Source organism: Ovis canadensis, chromosome 8, assembly GCF_042477335.2.
Source record: "Ovis canadensis isolate MfBH-ARS-UI-01 breed Bighorn chromosome 8, ARS-UI_OviCan_v2, whole genome shotgun sequence".
NCBI lineage: Eukaryota > Metazoa > Chordata > Mammalia > Artiodactyla > Bovidae > Ovis > Ovis canadensis.
The window spans coordinates 81,280,197-81,301,459 of record NC_091252.1 but is presented as its reverse complement, the minus strand read 5'-3'; the positions used below and the strand labels follow the sequence as shown (position 1 = coordinate 81,301,459).

At 38.6% G+C, this 21,263-nt stretch overlaps 1 protein-coding gene across 7 annotated transcripts in view; it reads left to right on the top strand.

Moving 5' to 3' along the window:
- The first annotated feature begins 524 nt into the window (after positions 1–524).
- Positions 525–21,263, top strand: part of SHPRH (SNF2 histone linker PHD RING helicase) — an 83,216-nt gene continuing 62,477 nt past the window's right edge. For 2 of the 7 annotated variants that reach the window (XM_069599300.1, XM_069599298.1), the window contains exons 1-6: positions 525–888; positions 8,571–9,237; positions 14,662–14,791; positions 16,808–17,026; positions 19,726–19,804; positions 20,456–20,606. In XM_069599300.1, the coding sequence (XP_069455401.1) occupies positions 8,599–9,237; positions 14,662–14,791; positions 16,808–17,026; positions 19,726–19,804; positions 20,456–20,606 (1,218 nt within the window). In that variant the 5' untranslated portion in view covers positions 525–888; positions 8,571–8,598. Of the gene's footprint in view, positions 1,296–8,570; positions 9,238–14,661; positions 14,792–15,239; positions 15,373–16,807; positions 17,027–19,725; positions 19,805–20,455; positions 20,607–21,263 lie in introns of those variants that run through there. The other 5 variants (XM_069599301.1, XM_069599304.1, XM_069599302.1 and 2 more) reach the window with 5 other exon arrangements.

The window sequence follows — 21,263 nt, the reverse complement described above, 5'->3', positions numbered from 1 at the left end:
ATGGAGTGGGTTGCCATTTCCTCCTCTTGGGGATCTTCCCGACCCAGGGATGGAACTGGGGTCTCCCGCATTGCAGGCATATTCTTTACTCTCTGAGCCGTTATTTTCCATGCTCTTGGTTCTGAAGCCGCTCAGTGATTTCGGAGTTTACCTAGGCATAAGCCTACCTCCAAGAGAAAAGGCTACCACTCAGTGAAGAAAAGGAAAAAAAAAAAAAAAAAAAACCTTAAGATATTGGAAGTCCAGCTTCGTCACAATGTGTAGTTTTTTCCTCATCTTAAAAATATTTACTCACATCTCCCCGAAGAGTCTTTTAAAATAACTTCTGAGTGAGACAAACTTTAACCGTAACTAATTAATGGCTGCTCTCTAGAGACAATTTACAAGGTGTACCTGTAGAATTCTGGTCTTTTTATTAAAGACACAGCTCTTAACATCTGTTTCAAGTGTGACCCGAAACCTTCAGCCAGCAGCCCCGCCCACTTCTAAATCCGCTTAGAGTGCCGCCTCTTCCTTTGACGTTCAGCCTATCCCATATTCTCTAATGGCTCAGTGTAGCTATCGCGAGACTCCAACGGTATTCTTCGAGAGTCTCTAACCGTGTGGACTTGCGCAAAAGAGACTCATGAAGCAAGGGTCGGAGAAAAGGGGCGGGGCGTCCCGACGTGCGCGTTCACCTTAACCCCACGCTCCAGCGCGCGCCCGGCATCTAGGCGCTGTGGTTTCTGGGCCCCCCGGGAACCCCAACACAAACCAGCATAAAGCGCGCGTGCCCACCTCAGGCCGATGTTCAGTGGATAGCGAATGCGTGCCCGGGACCTGCAGGGGCATCAGAGGGCCCTGGGCCTTGGTGCAGAGAGGCTCTAGGGTCTTGGAGAAACAGTCTAGGTAGGCGCTTGGGTGATAGAGGGTCAGGGGTCAGAGGTCGGGGGCGGAAGGCGTTTCTGGACGCTTACAGAGGTCTCAGGGAGGGACGACTCCGTTGTTTTGGAGCCTGGAAAACTGAAAGGCTGAGGGGGAGCTTCAGCGCGAGTCTCCCCGACCCTTCCCCATCCCAGATGTGCGGGCCTGGGGACCGCCGCGGCTTGCCCGGGACGAAGAGGAGCCGCGGAAGGGAGGCTTGCTTTCCCTCCGCGGACTGGGGCCTACGGTGTCTCGTTTGAGGGTCCTAGGGCCCTTGATCTCGCTCCTCCGCCTCCAGGCAGCTTGTTTGCCCGGCCTGCTGGGAGCGATCGGCGCTGACAGCCTTGTTCAGACTCCTCAAACCGCTTTTGAGTCTTTCGGAAGAAAACTGAGTGGGTATCACCATTCTCCGCAGATATGCCCCTAGAGACTGGAACTGGGCAGCTGCCTAGCTTATTGGTGTGCGGGATTGTAACTGTAGTAAAGGGGAGGCCGGGGCCTCTGAGTTAAAGTTCTCAGGTACCTCAGGAATCAGGTTAATTACATTCGCATTCAAAATCAGCCTTGCATTTTGTGCCTTTTGACTCCGTGATAGTTTCTACTTTTCTGAACCAAGATATGTTTTCTGATGGTTGACGGTCACTATCAGATAAACAGGATTAGTAAACAGTGACTTTGTGCCTTTTTTCTAAGGGACTTGACCTTAGCAGTGAAGTAAAAACCCTAGATGTTTGGTGTTTTCCTTTTTCCGCCTGCAATGTGGAAGACCTGGGTTCGATCCCTGGGTTGGGAAGATCCCCTGGAGAAGGGAACGGCTACCCACTCCAGTATTCTGGCTTGGAGGGTTACATGGACTGTGTGTATATAGTCCGTGCTCGCAGAGTCGTACGTGACTGAGCGAGTTTCACTACTTCTGTTTGAATTAACTTGTGACTTTAATGAACAAAAATACTTTTAGAGTTGTTAGAGCCAGTTTCAATTATTCTTTTGGATGATAGCAAGAATGATGAAACTCCCATGAATCGAAATGATACCTGTACCGTACCAGAAAGGCTAGTTGGTTTATGATGAGAAATCATGCTGGAAGCAAGATAGTAGTGAGCAGTAGTGGGACAAATGGTCTGTATTGCAGTACATGGCACTTCCTAGAGTTTACAGAATCCACTTAGCCAATAAGCTGGCAGTTGAGAATAAAATGGTTTTGAAGGGTGCTATTTATAAATATCCTCTTGTCAGGCCTAAAGAGCTGTACTTACAGGATTGTTAAATCTGTTATTAAGAGTTCAGGCTAGAAGGATTTGGGGGAATAGAATCTGTTGGTGAAAAATCAAGGCCTTTTGTAAGTATCTGTGACTAACTATATTTTAGAGTTCTGCAGAGGAAAATACTGTCAACCTGCTGGGGTTATCACTAAGAAAAAGGTTGTGGTAATGGTAGGTCATTGAGAACTTCTCAGCCATCAGTAGTGATTGAATTTCACTTGCATAAGGCTTACCTTGCAGTGTGATATCTCAAATGTATATGCTCTCCGTTTTCCTGGATAGCCTAAATCAGGACCTACCATGGGTTTGTTATATATCATTCAGTATTAGCAATTATCTTTTAATGAAGAGATAGTAATTTGGAGGGGGGGGAATCTGAATAAGTTTAATTGATATCCATCTGTTGTATTGTCTTAGTAACAACATTTTATGTTTGTTTCCTAGCAATCTATCTTTGTTTTCTGTTAAAGACACGGATTAGTCAGTTTTCTCTGTTTCACTCTGGGCCAGAAATTGTAAGGAGTAGTTTCACACTACCTGTAGTCTGTTTGAATGTGGTTGAGTGAGATTCGTCCAAAAAGAAATTTGAGTAAAAGTACTTCTGGGTTCTTGAGAAGAGAGAGAATATTCACAGAGTTAGAGATCTTTGTTTCACCTTACTTTGTATATCATTTCCGTCCTGCCCTGACCCGGCATTGGGAGTACAGTGCTGAATAGGGTACTGTTCCTACCCAGCTTTCAAGTAGTTCAGAGTCAAACAGCTGAGAACACTGTAGCAGTTGGAATCAGAAAGAGAAGCCCTTAGCTCAGCACACCTGGTTGTGGAACGTTTTGTGGGAGATTAGAATATCGATAGGCCGAAAAGCATGAAAGGGCATTTCAAGCAAAAGGTATTTAAAGGAATGAGAGTGAAAGTGTGGTTCATGTAGGAAACTGTGATATATAATCACGTTACACCCAAACACTGGTATTTAAGGAGGGGAAGAAGGGAAGAAGAAGATTCATCTGGTCTGAGGAAAATAAGAAGGATTTAGAATTGGAATATGATTAGAGATATATGGAATTTTACTGGGACTTGACTTAATAGCTGCCAGTTAACATTATGGTTTTGAGTAGCTTTAATCAAATAATTTAATCTTCTTTGGTTCAAGAATTATTCCTAGGTAAAAGTCTCCTAAAAAAAAAAGTTGAAACAGGATAGTGGGGCAGAGAGAAGGCAGAATGTTGGCTCAGTAGAGAACTGAATGAAAGGAGAGCCTGCTAGAAACTGTGGTATTTATTTTTCTTGAACTTATCATTCTAATTGATAAATACTTTGATAATAGTGTGACATTGGAAGAATCAAGTTGGAAGCAAACATCTGAGTGAAGGTGTAGATTATAGTGGTATATATAATTTAGAAGATAACTGCATGAGGATGAGTGTTACCAGAGAAAAGAACAAAGAATAAAAGGAAAGTGTTCTGGTTCAATAATATGTCTATTACAAGACTGTCGTAATAGAAAGGGCACATGTTAACCTCTGTTTGCAGTTGATAGCCTCAGACTGGTCATGGGACTACTATTGATGCACCACCAGATGAGCAGACATTTCCCATCTGTGCTGTACTTTGCCAGGAAAGAAATGGATTTCCGTCAGCAGCTAGCTATCCATAACAAGGTTTCTCAAACTTGGCTGGATGCTAGAATCACCAAGTGAGAGTGAAAGTGTTAGTCCCTCAGCTGTGTCCAACTCTTTGTGACCCCATGGACTGTAGCCTGCCGGTCTCTTCTGTCCATGGAATTCTCCAGGCAAGAACACTGGAGTGGGTGGTCATCCCCTTCTCCAGGGGATCTTCCCACCTCAGGGGTTGAACCCAGGTCTCCTGCATTGCAGGCAGACTCTACTGTCTGAGCCACCAGGGAAGAATCACCAAGGGAACCTAAAAAAATAATGGAGGTAGTGCCTGGGCCTTGCCCCAGAGATGATAATTTAATTGGCTGGGCTAGTACCAGGGCATCAGGATTTTGAAAATTTCCCCCAGGTGGTTCTAGTGTTCAGTCAAGTTTGAAACACGCTGATCTGTAGTTCCCCATCTTGCCACTTTAAAGTTTGGTTATTGCAAAGTGTAGTTTATAGTGTTCTCTGCTGCTGCTGCTAAGTCGCTTTAGTCGTGTCCGACTCTGTGCGACCCCAGAGATGGCAGCCCACCAGGCTCCCCCGTCCCTGGGATTTTCCAGGCAAGAACACTGGAGTGGGTTGCCATTTCCTTCTCCAATGCATGAAAGTGAAAAGTGAAAGTGAAGTCGCTCACAGTGTTCTCAGGGTGATGATAATAGCAACTACCACTTACTGAATATATGCTAAACTTCAGTTGCTGTGCTCTTGTACATACACAAAGAAGCTAGATAATTTCTAAGTGCCAAAGCTAGAATTAGAATTTAGGACCCCAAAACTCCCATTCTCTCATATAAGCCACATTGCTTTGCCAGATGTGAGATTCTGTAACCAGTTGCTTTGGGGGCCATTAGAGTTAATGATTCCATCATCACCATGTTACTAATATTATGGTGGTTAGTGAGCTAGATTGTGTAACTGGCCCAGTTCCCTCCCCATATGTCCCCACCTCTTGACTGAGTCCATCTTTGTGAACTTGCTTTGGCCCATGGAACCTTAGTGTTTTTACCCTGACCAAATGCCAAAAAGTACTTGTGTGATTGGATTTGGACTCTTACTCTTCAGTCACTGTCATATCATTCTTGGGTTTTATTGCTGGTACGAGGAGAAGGATGATTATACTTAGGAGGGCCAAGTGGCTTTTCCCGAAACCTAGCCTATATCAGCCAGTCCTAAGATAATCTGCAGATCTGTGAAAATAAATGATTGCTGTCTCCAGGCAGAGCTTTGGGTGATATGTTATACACCATATTTATGATGGTGGCTAACTGATAAACTGGTGTAGAAGACTGACTCGATTCTGGTATTCCAACCTGTGCTCTGAGGAGAACTGGACACAGACAAGCACTTAGTTTATTAGGGACTTTCTTTATCATTCTGATCTCTTATCCAAGGTAATAGGGGAGATAAGATGCTTGAAAAGTAGTTAACTATAGTCAGAGGTTGATTGTAGACCGCCACCTCCATATTCATAAACCAAGCACTGATTAAGGGAATGGAATTCTCCTGATTGACTTAGAACAGCAGTTTTTGATAGACATTTTGCAATTATGAAAATGTTCAATTATTGTCAGTCCATTATGGTAGCTTCTGGTCACATAGAGCTTTTGAGCACTTGAACTATGGCTAGGGAGAATGAAGAGCTGAGTTTAAGTCTTTTTGTTTTTAACGTAAATACTACCTCTTAAAGTTAGATGCAGCTGTCGGCATCCTTATGGGACTACACAAACAACTTCTTTGGGGCTGTTGAGGAAACCACTCTCCTTTTAAGTCACAAAGCTAACATGTTCCTCAGTAAGAGAAAGGTTCTGTCAACAAGGAAATGAGGTAGATCTTAGGTAGATAAATAATATTACTTGTTTGCTTCATGGTTATTGTCCTATTCAGATTTTTCTATTTATTGGGCCAACTTTACTCATTACATTTTGTTAGTAAATTATGCATTGTATCAATACATTTCGAGTTTATTAGAATAAAGCTGTTAAGAGTTTTTAATTCACTTCTATACCGGCTCTTTGTTTTTACCTTTTAAATCAGTTTTATTAAGATAAATTACGTACAATAAAATACAACAATTTTATATATACAATTTGATGAATTTTGACAAATGTATAAAATCATGTGATCACCTGTGGAGCATTTCTGTTACCCCAAAGGTTTCCCTTCTGCTTCTTTGCTGTCAGTCACACCTCTTACCTCTTCCTGACCCCTGGAAACCATAATCTGCTTTCTAACACTAGATTCTTTCTTTCTCTAGAATTTCATATAAATGGAATCAGGCACTATATAGTCTTTGACATCTAGCTTCCTTCACTTAGTATAAATGTGTTAAAAATTCATCCGTGTTATATGGATCAATAGTTAGTTTATTATGAGTAGCATTCTGTTTGTTTATCCATTCATCAGGTGATGAACATTTGGGTTGTTTCCAGGTTTAGGCATTTATTTAAAAAATTGGTATTAACAAATTCAGGTTTAGGTTTTTTATGATTCTGTTTTTTATTTCTCTTAGGTAAACACCTTTGAGTGGGATTAATAGGCTGTGCAGAAAGTATATATTTAATTTGTAAGAAGTTGACAAACTTTTCCTATTGGAATGTTTGAGAATTCAGTTTTAGTTATTCTGTGTCCTCGGTCTTTACCATTTTAATTGTTCTACTAGATACGTAGTTTCTCATTGTGGTTTATGAGTTGAATTTGCAATGCCTGAATGACTGACGTGGGACTTCCCTGGTGGCTCAGATGGCAAGGCATCTGCCTACAATACAGGAGACCCGGGTTCGATCCCTGGGTCAGGAAGATCCCCTGGAGAAGGAAATGGCAACCCACTCCAGTACTCTTGCCTGGAAAATCCCGTGGATGGAGAAGCCTGGTAAGCTATAGTCCATGGGGTTGCAAAGAGTCAGACACGACTGAGCAACTTCACTAAATGACTGACAATGGTAAGGATATTTTCTTGTGTTTATTTGGCACTTAGAGATCATCTTTTGTGAAATGACCATTCAGCAATTTTGTCCATTGTTTAAATAAGGTTTTTCTTAAATTGGTTTGCAAGAGTTATGTATATATTTCACATATAAATCTTTCATCAGATCTCTGTACTATTTTCTCTTTTTATGAAGACTTGACAGTTTTAAGAATAAGAAGTTTACAACTTTGTTTAAAGTTAATTATCTTTTAAAAGAGTATAAAAATGAAAAAGAATATTAATATTTTTACAGATATTTTTCATTCATAATGCTTTTTTTCTTTGTGTAGGTCCAAATTTCCATCTAATATCATTTTCCTCTCCCTTGAGTACTTCATTTAACATCTCTTGTGCTATGAGTCTCCACTTTAGGTTCCACTACCAGGTCCCACCACTACCAGCCCCACCACTAAACATGGCAGCCCCCTTGGTGATGCTCTTCTCTCTTGTGCTAATACATTCACACTGTCACTTAGCTTTCCATTCTGATCCCTTCTGTGTCATTCTTTACGAAGCCCTCCAAGTTTCTGGACAGCTGAGCTGTCTCATCGTTTTATATTATCTTAGACAGGGCTAGATTGGAGGCAGAATAATTGAGAATGGGTTGTTAGCAGGGATAGAGGAGTGTAGACTGCTCTGTGTGCTGAGTTTGTCTTCACAAAACCAAAATGCAGCTTGATGTTTGTACTGAATTAAATACCATGGTTTGATCTCCACTACTTTTATATCCTCTCCTCAGATACGGGATGGTGTTGAATACTTACTGGGGACTTATCCAGTACCTGGCTGGATTTTATTTAAAAAATGAGATTACTGAGAATATATATTAAACTGCACTTGAAGCCAAATTTTATTTATACATTCCTTTCCCTTTTTTTTCAGCTACATGCTTGGAATACATTGGATTAGGCACCAACCATCATTGTGACTTTATGATTTAACTTCTCTGAGTTCTATGTTATGTATAGGAATTGGCTTTTCTTTTGGGAAAAGGGAAAGGCTACGAACTCCAGTATTCTTGCCTGGAGAACCATGGACTGTATAGTCCATGGGGTCACAAAGAGTCGGACATGACTAAGTGACTTTAAATATATATATATATAGTTTAGTGCCTGCCTTATATAGGCTACTTTCAACTTAATTGAAAAAGCTTTATTTTCTTTTTTTCCCTATATTTTAAAATTCTTTTCTTTTACTGTCTCTGCCTTATTTCCCCTCATTGCTGTCACCATCTTATTTCTTGTCCAGCTATCCTCTTATTCTGTTTATCAGCTAATTCATAAAAAGAAATACATTTCCATATTTTCATATTCCTCTTTTGAAAAAAAATATATTTTTAGAGATTTTTAAGCTATGTCAGAGTCAAGTGAACCCTTTGGAATTATAAAGCAAAATTAAATCCTGTAATGATTATATGGGTTTAAGTGTTACTAAAAGTTTTCAAATAAGCATTTCCAGAATATTTGAGAGATTTACCCATCATGCATTCAAAAATCATTATACATATTTTTAGAATTTATTTTAAACAAAAATTTGTCTATATTAAATTTCTCTAAAAAGACCGTTAAGATCATTAGGATTTGTGTGATACAAGAGATTATAGTCAATGTGTTCCATACCTGTATTTAACTTATTAAAAACAATTATCCATTGCTTTATGTATCTCTCTAAAGATGTCATGTTATGTGTGGGATTATTATTCTGTGTTGAATTGCTCATCTGGGAATATTTTAATACTAAAATCCTCTCTTGGAATGTCTGCTGTTGTGTTTATCTTCTAGGGTTCACATTTACCAAGAGAACTTGAGGATGAGCAGCCGACGGAAACGTGCTCCCCCAGTGAGGGTAGATGAGGAAAAGCAACAGCAGCTTTGCTGGAATATGCATGAGGACAGAAGGAATGAACCTCTCGCCTTAACCGATGACGAGCAGTCCTGCCCGGGTTTGGGCCCCTCTCCTGCTCACCGCATCATCGTAGATGACAGTCTACAGGAAGAAGTGGCTCCTAGAGAAAAGAAGAGATGTTCCAAAGCCGTGAGCATCTCAAAATCAATTGATAAAGAAGAGACTGGTGGTGTTTTTTCCCCTTTGTCTGTAAAGCTGAATATTATAATTTCTCCCTATCACTTTGATAATTCTTGGAAAGCATTTCTAGGAGAATTCACTCTTCAGCTTCTTCCTGAACAGTGTTTAATTCAAAATTTTTCTGAAAAGAGTTTTACACTAATGAGTCCCAAGTTGAGCAATCAGTTCCTGATCTATGTTCATTCAGGATGTGAAAATGTAGAGAAAAAAGAAAGAGGACTCAATGAGCCAGTAAGTATCTGTGACAAGGGAATTCAAGTGGAGTCGTCCTTCAGCAGTGAAATGTTACAAGATTTGGGATGGCTGCAAAAGAAGAAAAGAATAAAACTTTACCAAAAACCAGAAGAAAATAACATTATCAAGGTATCAATTTATGTGGTGTCCTTTAAGGTTCTTCTGCATTGGATACCCCATTTTGAAATTAACTTAGAAGGAAGCCCTGTAAAGCCAGCGATAAGCATTTCATTATTAAGTGTCAAAGTACGCTTCATTGGGGGCATTCAATAACTATAAAAATATATATATTTTATATATCATAGCCAGTCATTTCCAGGCTGTACTTCTTTGGGATCTTCCTGATTCACCGTTTCCAGCTCTATTCTCAGTGACTTCTTTTGATCTTCATTATCTCTTTCCCTTCCAGTAGCAATCCTTTAGTCGTTGCCTTTTCACTTCTTTCATCTCCTTTGTCTCTGGGCTGGTATGATATGAATGCAACTGCAATTCTAGTCTATTTTCAGTTCAGTTCAGTTCAGTCACTCAGTTGTGTCCAGCTCTTCGCAACCTGATGAATCGCAGCACACCAGGCCTCCCTCACACCAGGCCTCCCTATCCATCACCAGCTCCCGGAGTTTACTCAGACTCATATCCATCAAGTTGGTGATGCCATCCAGCCATCTCATCCTCTGTTGTCCCCTTCTCCTCCTGCCCCAAATCCCTCCCAGCATCAGGGTCTTTTCTAATGAGTCAACTCTTCACATGAGGTGGCCAAAGTATTGGAGTTACAGCTTTAGCATCAGTCCTTCCAAAGAAATCCCAGGGTTGATCTCCTTCAGAATGGACTGGTTGGATCTCCTTGCAGTCCAAGGGACTCTCAAGAGTCTTCTCCAACACCACAGTTCAGAAGCATCAATTCTTCGGCGCTCAGCTTTTTTCACAGTCCAACTCTCACCTCCATACATAACCACTGGAAAAACCATAGCCTTGACTAGGCGGACCTTGGTTGGCAAAGTAATGTCTCTGCTTTTTAATATGCTGTCTAGGTTGGTCATAACTTTCCTTCCAAGGAGTAAGCGTCTTTTAATTTCATGGTGCAATCACCATCTGCAGTGATTTTGGAACCCCCAAAAATAAAGTCTGACACTGTTTCCACTGTTTCCCCATCTGTTTCCCATGAGGTTATAGAACCAGATGCCATGATCTTCGTTTTCTAAATGTTGAGCTTTAAGCCAGCTTTTTCACTCTCCTCTTTCATTTTCAACAAGATGCTTTTTACTTCCTCTTCACTTTCTGCCATAAGAGTGGTGTCATCTGCATAGCTGAGGTTATTGATATTTCTCCCGGCAATCTTGATTCCAGCTTGTGCTTCTTCCAGCCCAGCATTTCTCATGATGTACTCTGCGTATAAGTTAAATAAGCAGGGTGACAATATACAGCCTTGACGTACTCCTTTTCCTATTTGGAACCAGTCTGTTGTTCCATGTCCACTTCTAACTGTTGCTTCCTGACCTGCATACAGGTTTCTCAAGAGGCAGGTCAGGTGGTCTGGTATTCCCATCTCTTTCAGAATTTTCCACAGTTTATTGTGATCCACAAAGTCAAAAGTCTTTGGCATAGTCAGAAGCAGAAATAGATATTTTTTTTGGAACTCTCTTGCTTTTTCCATGATCCAGCTAATGTTGGCAATTTGATCTCTAGTTCCTCTGCCTTTTCTAAAACCAGCTTGAACATCTGGAAGTTCACTGTTCATGTACTGCTGAAGCCTGGCTTGCAGAATTTTGAGCGTTACTTTACTAGCATGTGAGATGAGTTCAAATGTGCGGTAGTTTGAGCATTGTTTGGCATTGCCTTTCTTTGGGATTGGAATGAAAACTGACCTTTTCCAGTCCTGTAGCCACTGCTGAGTTTTCCAAATTTTCTGGCATATTGAGTGCAGCACTTTCACAGCATCATCTTTCAGGATTTGTAACAGCTCCACTGGAATTCCATCACCTCCACTAGCTTTGTTCATGGTGATGCTTTCTAAGGCCCACTTGACTTCACATTCCAGGATGTCTGGCTCTAGGTGAGTGATCACACCATTGTGATTATCTGGGTCTTGAAGATCTTTTTTGTACAGTTCTGTGTATTCTCGCCACCTCTTCTTAATGTCTTCTGCTTCTGTTAGGTCCATACCATTTCTGTCCTTTATCGAGCCCATCTTTGCATGAAATGTTCCCTTGGTATCTCTCATTTTCTTAAAGAGATCTCTAGTCTTTCCCATTCTGTTGTTTTCCTCTATCTCTTTGCATTGATCGCTGAAGAAGGCTTTCTTATCTCTCCCTGCTATTCTTTGGAATTCTACATTCAGATGCATATATATTTCCTTTTCTCCTTTGCTTTTTGCTTCTCTTCTTTTCACAGCTATTTGTAAGGCCTCCTCAGACAGCCATTTTGCTTTTGTGCATTTCTTTTCCATGGGGATGGTCTTGATCCCTGTCTCCTGTACAATGCCATGAACCTCTGTCCATAGTTCATCAGGCACTCTATCTATCAGATCTAGACCCTTAAATCTATTTCTCACTTCCACTGTATAATCATAAGGGATTTGATTTAGGTTATGCCTGAATGGTCTAGTGGTTTTGCCCACTTTCTTCAATTTCAGTCTGAATTTGGCAATAAGGAGTTCATGATCTGAGCCACAGTCAGCTCCTGGTCTTGTTTTTGCTGATTGTGTAGAGCTTCTCCATCTTTGGCTGCAAAGAATATAATCAATCTGTTTTCAGTATTGACCATCTGGTGATGTCCATGTGTAGAGTCTTCTCTTGTGTTGTTGGAAGAGGGTGTTTGCTACGACCAGTGCTTTCTCTTGGCAAAACTCTTATTAGCCTTTACCCTGCTTCATTCCATACTCCAAGGCCAAATTAGCCTGCTACTCCAGGTATTTCTTGACTTCCTACTTTTGCATTCCAGTCCCCTGGAATGAAAAGGACATCTTTCTTGGGTGTTAGTTCTAAAAGGTCTTGTAGGTCTTCATAGAACCGTTCAACTTCAGCTTCTTCAGCATTACTGGTTGGGGCCTAGGTTTGGATTACCGTGATATTGAATGGTTTGCCTTGGAAACAAACAGAGATCATTCTGTCATTTTTGAGATTGCATCCAAGTACTGCATTCTGGATTCTTGTTGACCATGATGGCTACTCCATTTCTTCTAAGGGATTCCTGCCCATAGTAGTAGATATAATGGTTATCTGAGTTAAATTCACCCATTCCAGTCCATTTTAGTTCGTTGATTCCTAGAATATCAACGTTCACTCTTGCCATCTCCTGTTTGACCACTTCCAATTTGCCTTGATTCAGGGACCTGACATTCCAGGTTCCTATGCAATATTGCTCTTTACAGCATCGGACCTTTCTTCTATCACTAGTCGCATCCACAGCTGGGTATTGTTTTTGCTTTGGCTCCATCCCTTCATTCTTTCTGGAGTTATTTCTCCACTGATCTCCAGTAGCATATTGGGCACCTACCGACCTGGAGAGTTCCTGTTTCAATATCCTACCATTTTGCCTTTTCATACTGTTCATGGGGTTCTCAAAGCAAGAATACTGAAGTGGTTTGCCATCCCCTTCTCCAGTGGACCACGTTCTAGTCTATTTATGCCTACGGAATTAACTATAATCTGGCATATAAGTCTCTCCTTTGATAGACCTTTGTCTCCTCCAGCTTTATCTGTCTCCCTCTCAACTCTTTATCACTCTGCTTTTTATTCTGTCCCAGAAACTACAGATTGATTTGTTTCCTGCATACACCCTGATGTCTTTCTGCATCTGTGCTTTCACTCTCATACTCCCCTCTGCCTGGGTTGTTGCTTCCTCATCCCTCAAAACTCCTGGTCATTCCTTAATGTGCAGCTCAGGGTTTACTTCATGTGGGGAGATCTTTTCTTAAACTCCATGCACGGTGTTATGTGCTCTTCCCCCATAATACCTGACGCACGTGCTTATTTTTGCCTTGATCACTTGTAGTGTACTTCCATTTTAGACTTTCCCCCTCACTTGACTATGAAGTTTTTTTAATCTTCACAACTGAATAGAATACCAAATACTAAACAGATTTTCAGCAAATGGCTGAATAAATTTATGATTCATTTCAGGCTCTACTATTCACTAGCCAAGTAACTTTTTGTGACTCTTTTAAAGACTCTAATTTCAGCTTCTTTCCATATGACATGTAAATAAAATTCATTTTACCTCATACAACTGTGCTGAAAATCAGGGGAGGTAATGTGAGTAAATGTACTTCAAACTGTAAAGAAGTTAATATGTCTTCATGCTAATACTTGGCATATACTTGGATATACTTGATTCAATACGTGGAATTCTAAAATGTCAAATTCACTTTTGTTCAGTTGAAAACATCACACATGTGTGTTATACATTTCTCACACTGAAAAGCAGTTATATCAATAGCCCTATTTATAGCTTCAGAATTGACTGAGGAAAGGAGAAATTTTAGAAGCATTAGATTGTAATTAATTCTTCCCTGTACAGTCAAACTCTGCAACCTAGCATCCCCTCTCTGGTGACTGTGAGTGCCATAAATTATGGCTCAAGTTAAAAACAGATTTAAGAATTAGTGGTGTGTATGCCTGTGTTCTATCCACTTCTCACCCACATCAAGTCTTGATCTCTTCTGTCTTCCCTAATCCCTACTTTTATAAATATTTAAACACTTACTGCTGCAATACCAGGGCATCTCTAAGCAAACACAGAGCAGAATATAAATAATAATGAAAAGTATTCTTTGCCACTTATTCCAGTGTAATGCTTATTGAATTTTGTTCTTTACTGAAAGAATGTGAGACTCTCAATGATCATGGAATCAGGCCCAGCATAATACAGGGAAATGAAGGAAACTGTGTTTGTTGATTATCTACCATTAAGAACTTTTAAAATTATACTAAGTGGGCTATATCATATAGTTGTCTCTCCATTTTGCAAATGACAACATTTGGGTTAAAATCAATTATTTTGTGTGTTCTTTTAGCTCTTAAATATCAATGCCAGTATTAAAATTCAAGTATTTTGACTGGAAAGCTTTATACTACATTGTTTCACCAAAGTCAAGCTGTACAGCTTTAATCAGGGCCTATTTTCCTGAACATTTTAGTGTTTGATCTAGTAATAGGGATTAGTAAAACCTATCTGTGTTTAAGAATCTTCTTGGGGAATCTGTATTTTTAACCAGCATCACTGATTATTCTGATGATCATCTAGCTGGGAAATCATTGACTTGGTAGGTAGAATTGGCGTTCTCATCACAGTCTCACAGGTTTGGTTCCAGTTAGGGAAATATTTTTTTCTGGCTACTTCAGTGGTGCATCATACATAGTAAGCACTGCATTTGCAGAATAAATTTGTTATTGAAAGTGGAAATATGTGAGATTTGGTAGGTATATATTTAGAGTTTGTCGGGTAAATACTCTGAATACCTTTAAAACTGATGGTGTTAAAAATGTGTTTCTTATATGGTCATAAAAAATGGTGTAGTACAGTCAAAACTTTCTAATGTTGATTAATTATTTGTAGGTTGGAATTTATCTTTTGGAAGCTGGCCTGGCAAAACCAGATTTTCTGAGTGATGCAAGTTCAAGAATGAAAAAGTTCAATCAACTCATGAAGAGAGTGATGGAAAAGCTATACAATTTTATTATTCCAGGTAATTTTTAAAGTAAACTTTAAAATTGCTGCTACTGAAGAGCTGTGGATTTCTCCCAAATCCTGTATATAACAACCAGAAAAACAGCTAATAAAACCATAATAAAATTGAACAACCAACATAAAATTGCTGTATGACAAAGTTATACTTATCTTAAATGCCCCCACTACTGTACTTTTTGTCTTTTTTTTTTTTTGCTTAATAATATGCTTAGCTTATAGTGTGTACTCAAGAAATGTTGGTAGCATCACTAGGCAGAATATAAAGGGATCTGAGCTGATTGGAATTTTTGCATTATTGCTGTGTTGTTTTTTTTTTTTTTTTATTTTGTTATGGCCGGAGATTCTTGGCCGGCCTTTACTCCACCTCTCCTTTGCAGTCTGACAAATAATCTCAAGAGCCTGCTTCCCATAGAGACCAATTAACTTTGCTACTGTTTCTTGGCAAGAAGTTGCATCCTTGGTCAGGACTGCAGTTTCAGAGTTGTCTGCCATTGGTTCCCAAGGGAGAGTGTGGATGGCTTGCTGCAGCCCATCAGCACGACTGGAAAAACGGCTCAGATTCTCCAAGTCCTGCTCATGGTGGGTCAGCCTTATTTCTGGTGCAAATCAGAACAGTTTTATACTGGGATATCTGGGAAATCAGTTTCTAAGCTTGGTTATTGAGTTGTTTTTCTGCAGTACATTCTTTGCGAAGCTTCATAATGCTAATAATAGTAAATCATTTGCATGCTAAAGACATAAAAAAAGAAAATCACTGGTTTCAGAATTGGAAGGAATGCTTTCAAGTACATCTAGAACTTTTTCAGAGTTACGATAAGAGTCCATTATTCTGCCTTTTAAAAATAATAAAACTGGAACTTTTCAAAGGAAAACTTCAAATTTAATTACTAATAATATGCACCTACACTAACAGAAATAGCCAAGCATGTAACTACACATTTATTGTAAACTTTTGAAAATCTTAAAAGGATATAATTTTTATTGAAAAAAGTTAATTGTGTATTTTGTGGTACAGTCTCTATTTTAAGGCTTGTGAGGTATGTCCTACAAATGTGTGTAAGCCTGTTTGAAGCCATTCAGTAATAAATCATTGGCAACAGGGGCCTTGCAAATTTTTCAAGAGTTTGAGGGTTGTTTTTTTTTCCACATCGTAGGCATGGCATGACTGAGCAACTTCACTTTCACTTTTCACTTTCATGCATTGGAGAAGGAAATGGCAACCCACTCCAGTGTTCTTGCCTGGAGAATCCCAGGGACAGAGGAGCCTGGTGGGCTGCTGTCTATGGGATCGCACAGAGTCGGACACAACTGAAGCGACGCGGCAGAAGCAGGCATCAATCTTTTTCCACAGGGCAGTTGTGCCCAACAAATGAATCTGAAATTCTTATGGATATGTATTGGTGGCATAAGCCCATAGTCTCCTAATTGGCTGCTGCTGCTGTTACCAAATACCTATCCTTTTTTAGCATAAGAAATAGAATGGGAAACTTTGTCTTATTAGATATAGGAAAATTGTCTGCCTGTGGATTTTTTTAATGTTGTAAAAGTAAAATAAATTACTCTTTTACAAACTGCAATAGATATTCACATTCAGTTCCTCAGTGGCTTATTAAACATCTACGATGGGCATAGCACATGCTGGCTGCTCTGAGGGGCCATAAAAACAAAAGATAGCCTTTGCTCTCAAAAAGCGTTACAGTTCAGTGGGGAAGGGATGAATGCACACAAACGATTATACTATGAGAAAGACTACAATGTATTGTTATATCCAGTGTATAAGAGTGTTGCATAATACAGAGGAGAGTATTCTGATCAGGGAAAACATAATGTCATGAAAAAAGTATCAATTACATTATCTTGAAGGGTGGAAGCATAGATTTTTGGTCAGTCAAAAGGCACACTAAGCAAAGCCCCAGAGTCGGGAGAGTATATGGTATGTTCTGGGAATAAGAATTGCTTATAATTATAAATGTAGATCTTGTTGTTCTGAGTACACTTGTTCTTGGATATACAGATGTGTTGGAAGAGGATGAGGAAGGTTCCGATAGTGAGCCAGAGGGACAAGACATTGATGAACTCTATCACTTTGTGAAGCAGACACATCAGCAAGAAACTCGGTCCATCCAAGTGGATGTCCAGCATCCTGCACTGACTCCTGTGTTGAGGCCATACCAAAGAGAGGCTGTCAACTGGATGCTACAACAGGAGCATTTCAAAAGCACCCCTGCTAATGGCAAGTATAAGATACTTAAAGAAAGGCAAATTGATCAGAGTAATTAGATGAGAGAGTTAGGGTGGAGGAAATCGGTCAGTAAACAAATTATATTGAAAACATGGGAGAGAATGGGTGTATTACTGTGAACAAAATTATTTTCTAAGATATCCTTCAAAATTGACACCTAGAGAAATTCATGTATGAGTTCCTCATCTGTAAAAGTTTGAACTGATTTTTCCAACCAGAGTAAAGGCTGCCTTGATGGAATTTTTAAAAACCAAGAAATTTTTTTTACATGCCTTTCCAACTAAGAATTGCTTTTGTAACCTGATCAGATGGGAATTGTGCTAATGTATGAAAGAAACTGTACAATTTAATCATGAATGTTAGGAACAGAAAGCATGTTTATAAAAGTGGGAGACTAACATGATTAATCTGTTTCCTAGTCATACTTATTTTCTTTACTCCACAAGATAAATAATGAAATGTCATCTAGTAAGTGTTTTTATAAAAGTAGTCAGTTTATGGGAATCATCTGTGTTGCTGCTTTATCATTTGTCTTTACAGGGTTGGGCACTAGATGAGATTTTTACATGACCCTAGGAAGTGAAGTGCTAACCATTTCTCCTTTTTCCTGTATAGATTTATTTTAATTAGTGATGAATAACTCTTCCATATTTCTCCCACTTTTTTATCCAACAAACTTTTTTAAACTTTTTATTTTGGAACTCAGTTCATAGCCAATATTATTTCTTACTCTTGCTTCTCCCATATTCTGAATTCTTTTGAAGTAGTAATGCCTCATGAAGAAGGAAATGGCAACCTGCTCCAGTATTCTTGCCTGGAAAACCCCATGGACATAGGAGCCTGGTGGTACAGTCCATGGGGTCGCAAAGAGTCGGACACAACTGAGTGACTGGATAGCAACAATAACCCCACATATCATTTCATCTGTTAATATTTCAGTTTATTTCATTAAAAGATACAGGTTCTTTTAAACAAATACATATATATATATAATGAATTTTGAAACCCAAAAATTTATCAATATCACTGTCTCTCTTCCTTCCTAACCCCCTTTCTATTTCTCTCTTTAGTATGTTCAAATCTGAAACCAAGTAACATCCATATAGTATTGGAATTACTTGGTGTCTCTTAAGTTTCTTTTAGTCCATAGGTTTTATTTCTTCTTCTATTTTTTTCTTATATTTGTTGAAGAAATTTTATAGTTCTATAGAATTTCCTACAGGTTATTTTTTCTCTAAAATAAAATAATTTTTTTTAACTAAGGAATTTGATTAAGGTGTAACATATACAGTAAATGCATAGATCTTAAGGGCACAGTTTGTTAAGTTTGGATAAATCTCTGCATCTATGTAACTAGCAATTCAGTTAAGACATAGAACCAGACTTTCCCAAAAGTAGACACTGGCCACCCATGCCTCTTTAAACTTGAAATGTGACTGTCCGAATTATGTGGTGTAACTTTAAAATACACACTAAGTTTCCAATAGTACAAAAAGAAAAGAAGTGAAATATCTCACTACTACTTTTTACATTGATTACATATTGAAGTGATAATATTGTATTTGATTGTTAGACAAAAATATTAAAATTAATTTTACCTGTTTCTTTTAATATTTGTATCATACAGTGCTGACATAAAATATTTCCATCACCCAGCACTTTCCATCATTGCCTAGTCAGTTTTCCTACTTCAATCCCTTCAGGAGGCAACCACTGTCATCATAAATTTGTTTTGTCTGTTTTTGAAATAGACAGTGATAAAATGTGTCCACTCAGGCGGAGGGAGTGGCCTTCTTTCAACATAATGTTTTTGAGGTTCATCCATGCTGCATGTATCAATAATTCATTGTTTTTTGTCCCCAGGCTAGATTTTGTTGATTAAATCACATGTGTCATCTAGTGGTTTTTCGGTTCTCTGTGGTTCCCATAAATTAAAACTTTCTATCTTTTAATTTTTTTCATTTTAAAAAACCTGTATGTCTGTATTCCTACTTCATCTATTAATCACTGAAGAAGGTAACAAAAAATGACTAACCGTTTCTGGAAGTAGAGACATACTTACAACTTAGCAGTTGGTTTAAACAGCTTAAAATATTGGGAAGGGATAGTGGAAGATGCTGGTTGACACAGACTCAGTACTTCATTGCTGTAGTTTTAGATTTTTTTTTTTTCCTCAGTTAAGCCTTTCCTCTACCCATATGAAAGGTTAGATCTGATATAAGTTAATGTATTAGCCCAGTGTAATTTATCTGTGAAGTGATTTAATGATATAAGGTAACTTCTTTAAGCATGTATAAAAGACAGGCTGCTTTCATTTATTCGGTAAGCTTTGATATGTATTGGTTTTCTTTTCCTGTTACTCCTCTATACTAGTATAATTTGTACATTTTGCTATACTTTGCATAATTAAAATATAATTAATAAGTTAAATTATAAAGTTTCCAATAAAATATAATTGCAAGTATAATTTGCTTTAGTTTTTCTGTCTTATCACTTGCTTCTATGGAAAATAATTGTACGCTAAACAAAGGAAGCAAAAGAATAATATCTGAAGAATGAGAGCGGGGTCCTGGCCTTTTACCCACATGTATGTGTCTTCCCAGGGTATCCTGACTGTTGACTTACTTTTATTTTAATGTGATTATCTGGCAGAACAGAAACTAAACAGAAAATGGTTTATTTTTCTTTAGAAAATGCCTTACACTTTCTATGGCGAGAAATTGTTACATCTGAAGGTTTGAAACTCTACTACAATCCATACACAGGCTGGTAAGGCAAAACTTTGCTTATGTGCTTGATATTGAAAACAAATATTATGAAAACTTATATGATACTGATGGCATATGTCTTCAGCCTTGGCAGTACCTCAAAAAGGCATACTAAATTAAAGTCTCATTAGACAGTTTTATAGATAGGATAGACATGGAATTAATAGCACTTATAATTTTTTGGTAGATAAATGCAGTAGGATAGACTTAAGATGTGTATTTATTGATATTTAAAGAGATAATATTTTTAAGTAAAAATATCACCTTATTATGAGCCAGTTCATTAAACTTGTTAATTTTATTACAAAAGAGTTCTAGGAATCATTAAATATGATTATCGAATCAGTAGTTACTGCCATTTTTATTCACAGATTCATAAAGGTTACAGAAGGTAGACATGCTTCCCTTTATTTATGGGAGAAAAAAAAATAATGATAGTACCCATTCTGTTTCTGCACACTTAAGTTGTCAGCTCAGGCAGTTTTTTAGTCTCACAGTTGTTCTATTCATGATCTAGAGTCTATAATTGTTGCAACTGAAAGTAGAGTTTTAAAAAGCTTAAGACTTTAATGCATTTCTCCCAGTTCTCTTTAGGAACAGTACGACTTATATTTGCATTCCTATGATGTGTTTTTCTTGTATTTTCCTTCAGCATCATTCGTGAGTACCCAAGTGCTGGACCACAGTTGCTTGGTGGGATCTTAGCAGATGAGATGGGTCTTGGAAAGACAGTGGAGGTTTTGGCTCTGATTCTGACACATACTCGACAAGATGTCAAACAAGATGCTCTCACTCTTCCTGAGGTAGGAGGAACTACAGGGCTTGGGAAAGCAGAGCATATGTTCTCCAGAAAGCATCATATGTTGAACATTTGGTTGGCACTTAAGTCAACACTTTCAGTTTATTCTGCGGCTTATGATTTGTATTAGTTGTTAACTTCACATAGGCACAAAAAATGGGATATTTGTGACCTGGCGAAGTTTTTAAAGTGATATTGGCCAACCAGGAAGGGGATAGGTATGCTGTTATTTATCAAGCTTCCTTCTAGTTGGCAGAGAAATTCTCTTAGGAAAGTTTGATTACTTCCTCAAATGTTTTGTCACTTCTTCTGATCTCCATATTACTGCTACATATTTTTGAGAGCTATTTTTCAAAAATTGTGCAAAGCTCAGATATGTAAATCTTGGGGTCAAATAATTAGAACTTTGTTAAAGGGTAAATAGCTTAGTAAGTAGATTTCTCAATGAAACGAACAAATGAAACAAATAAAACTTCTCAATAAATAAAGTCTTTATTCTAAAATGTATGTGTGTTAGTCGCTCAGTCATTTCTAACTCTTTGCAACCTCAGGGATTGTAGCCCGCCAGGCTTCTCTATCCATGGGATTCTCCAGGCAAAAATAGTGGAGTGGGTAGCCATTCTCTTCTCCAGAGGATCTTCCCGACCCAGAGATTGAACCT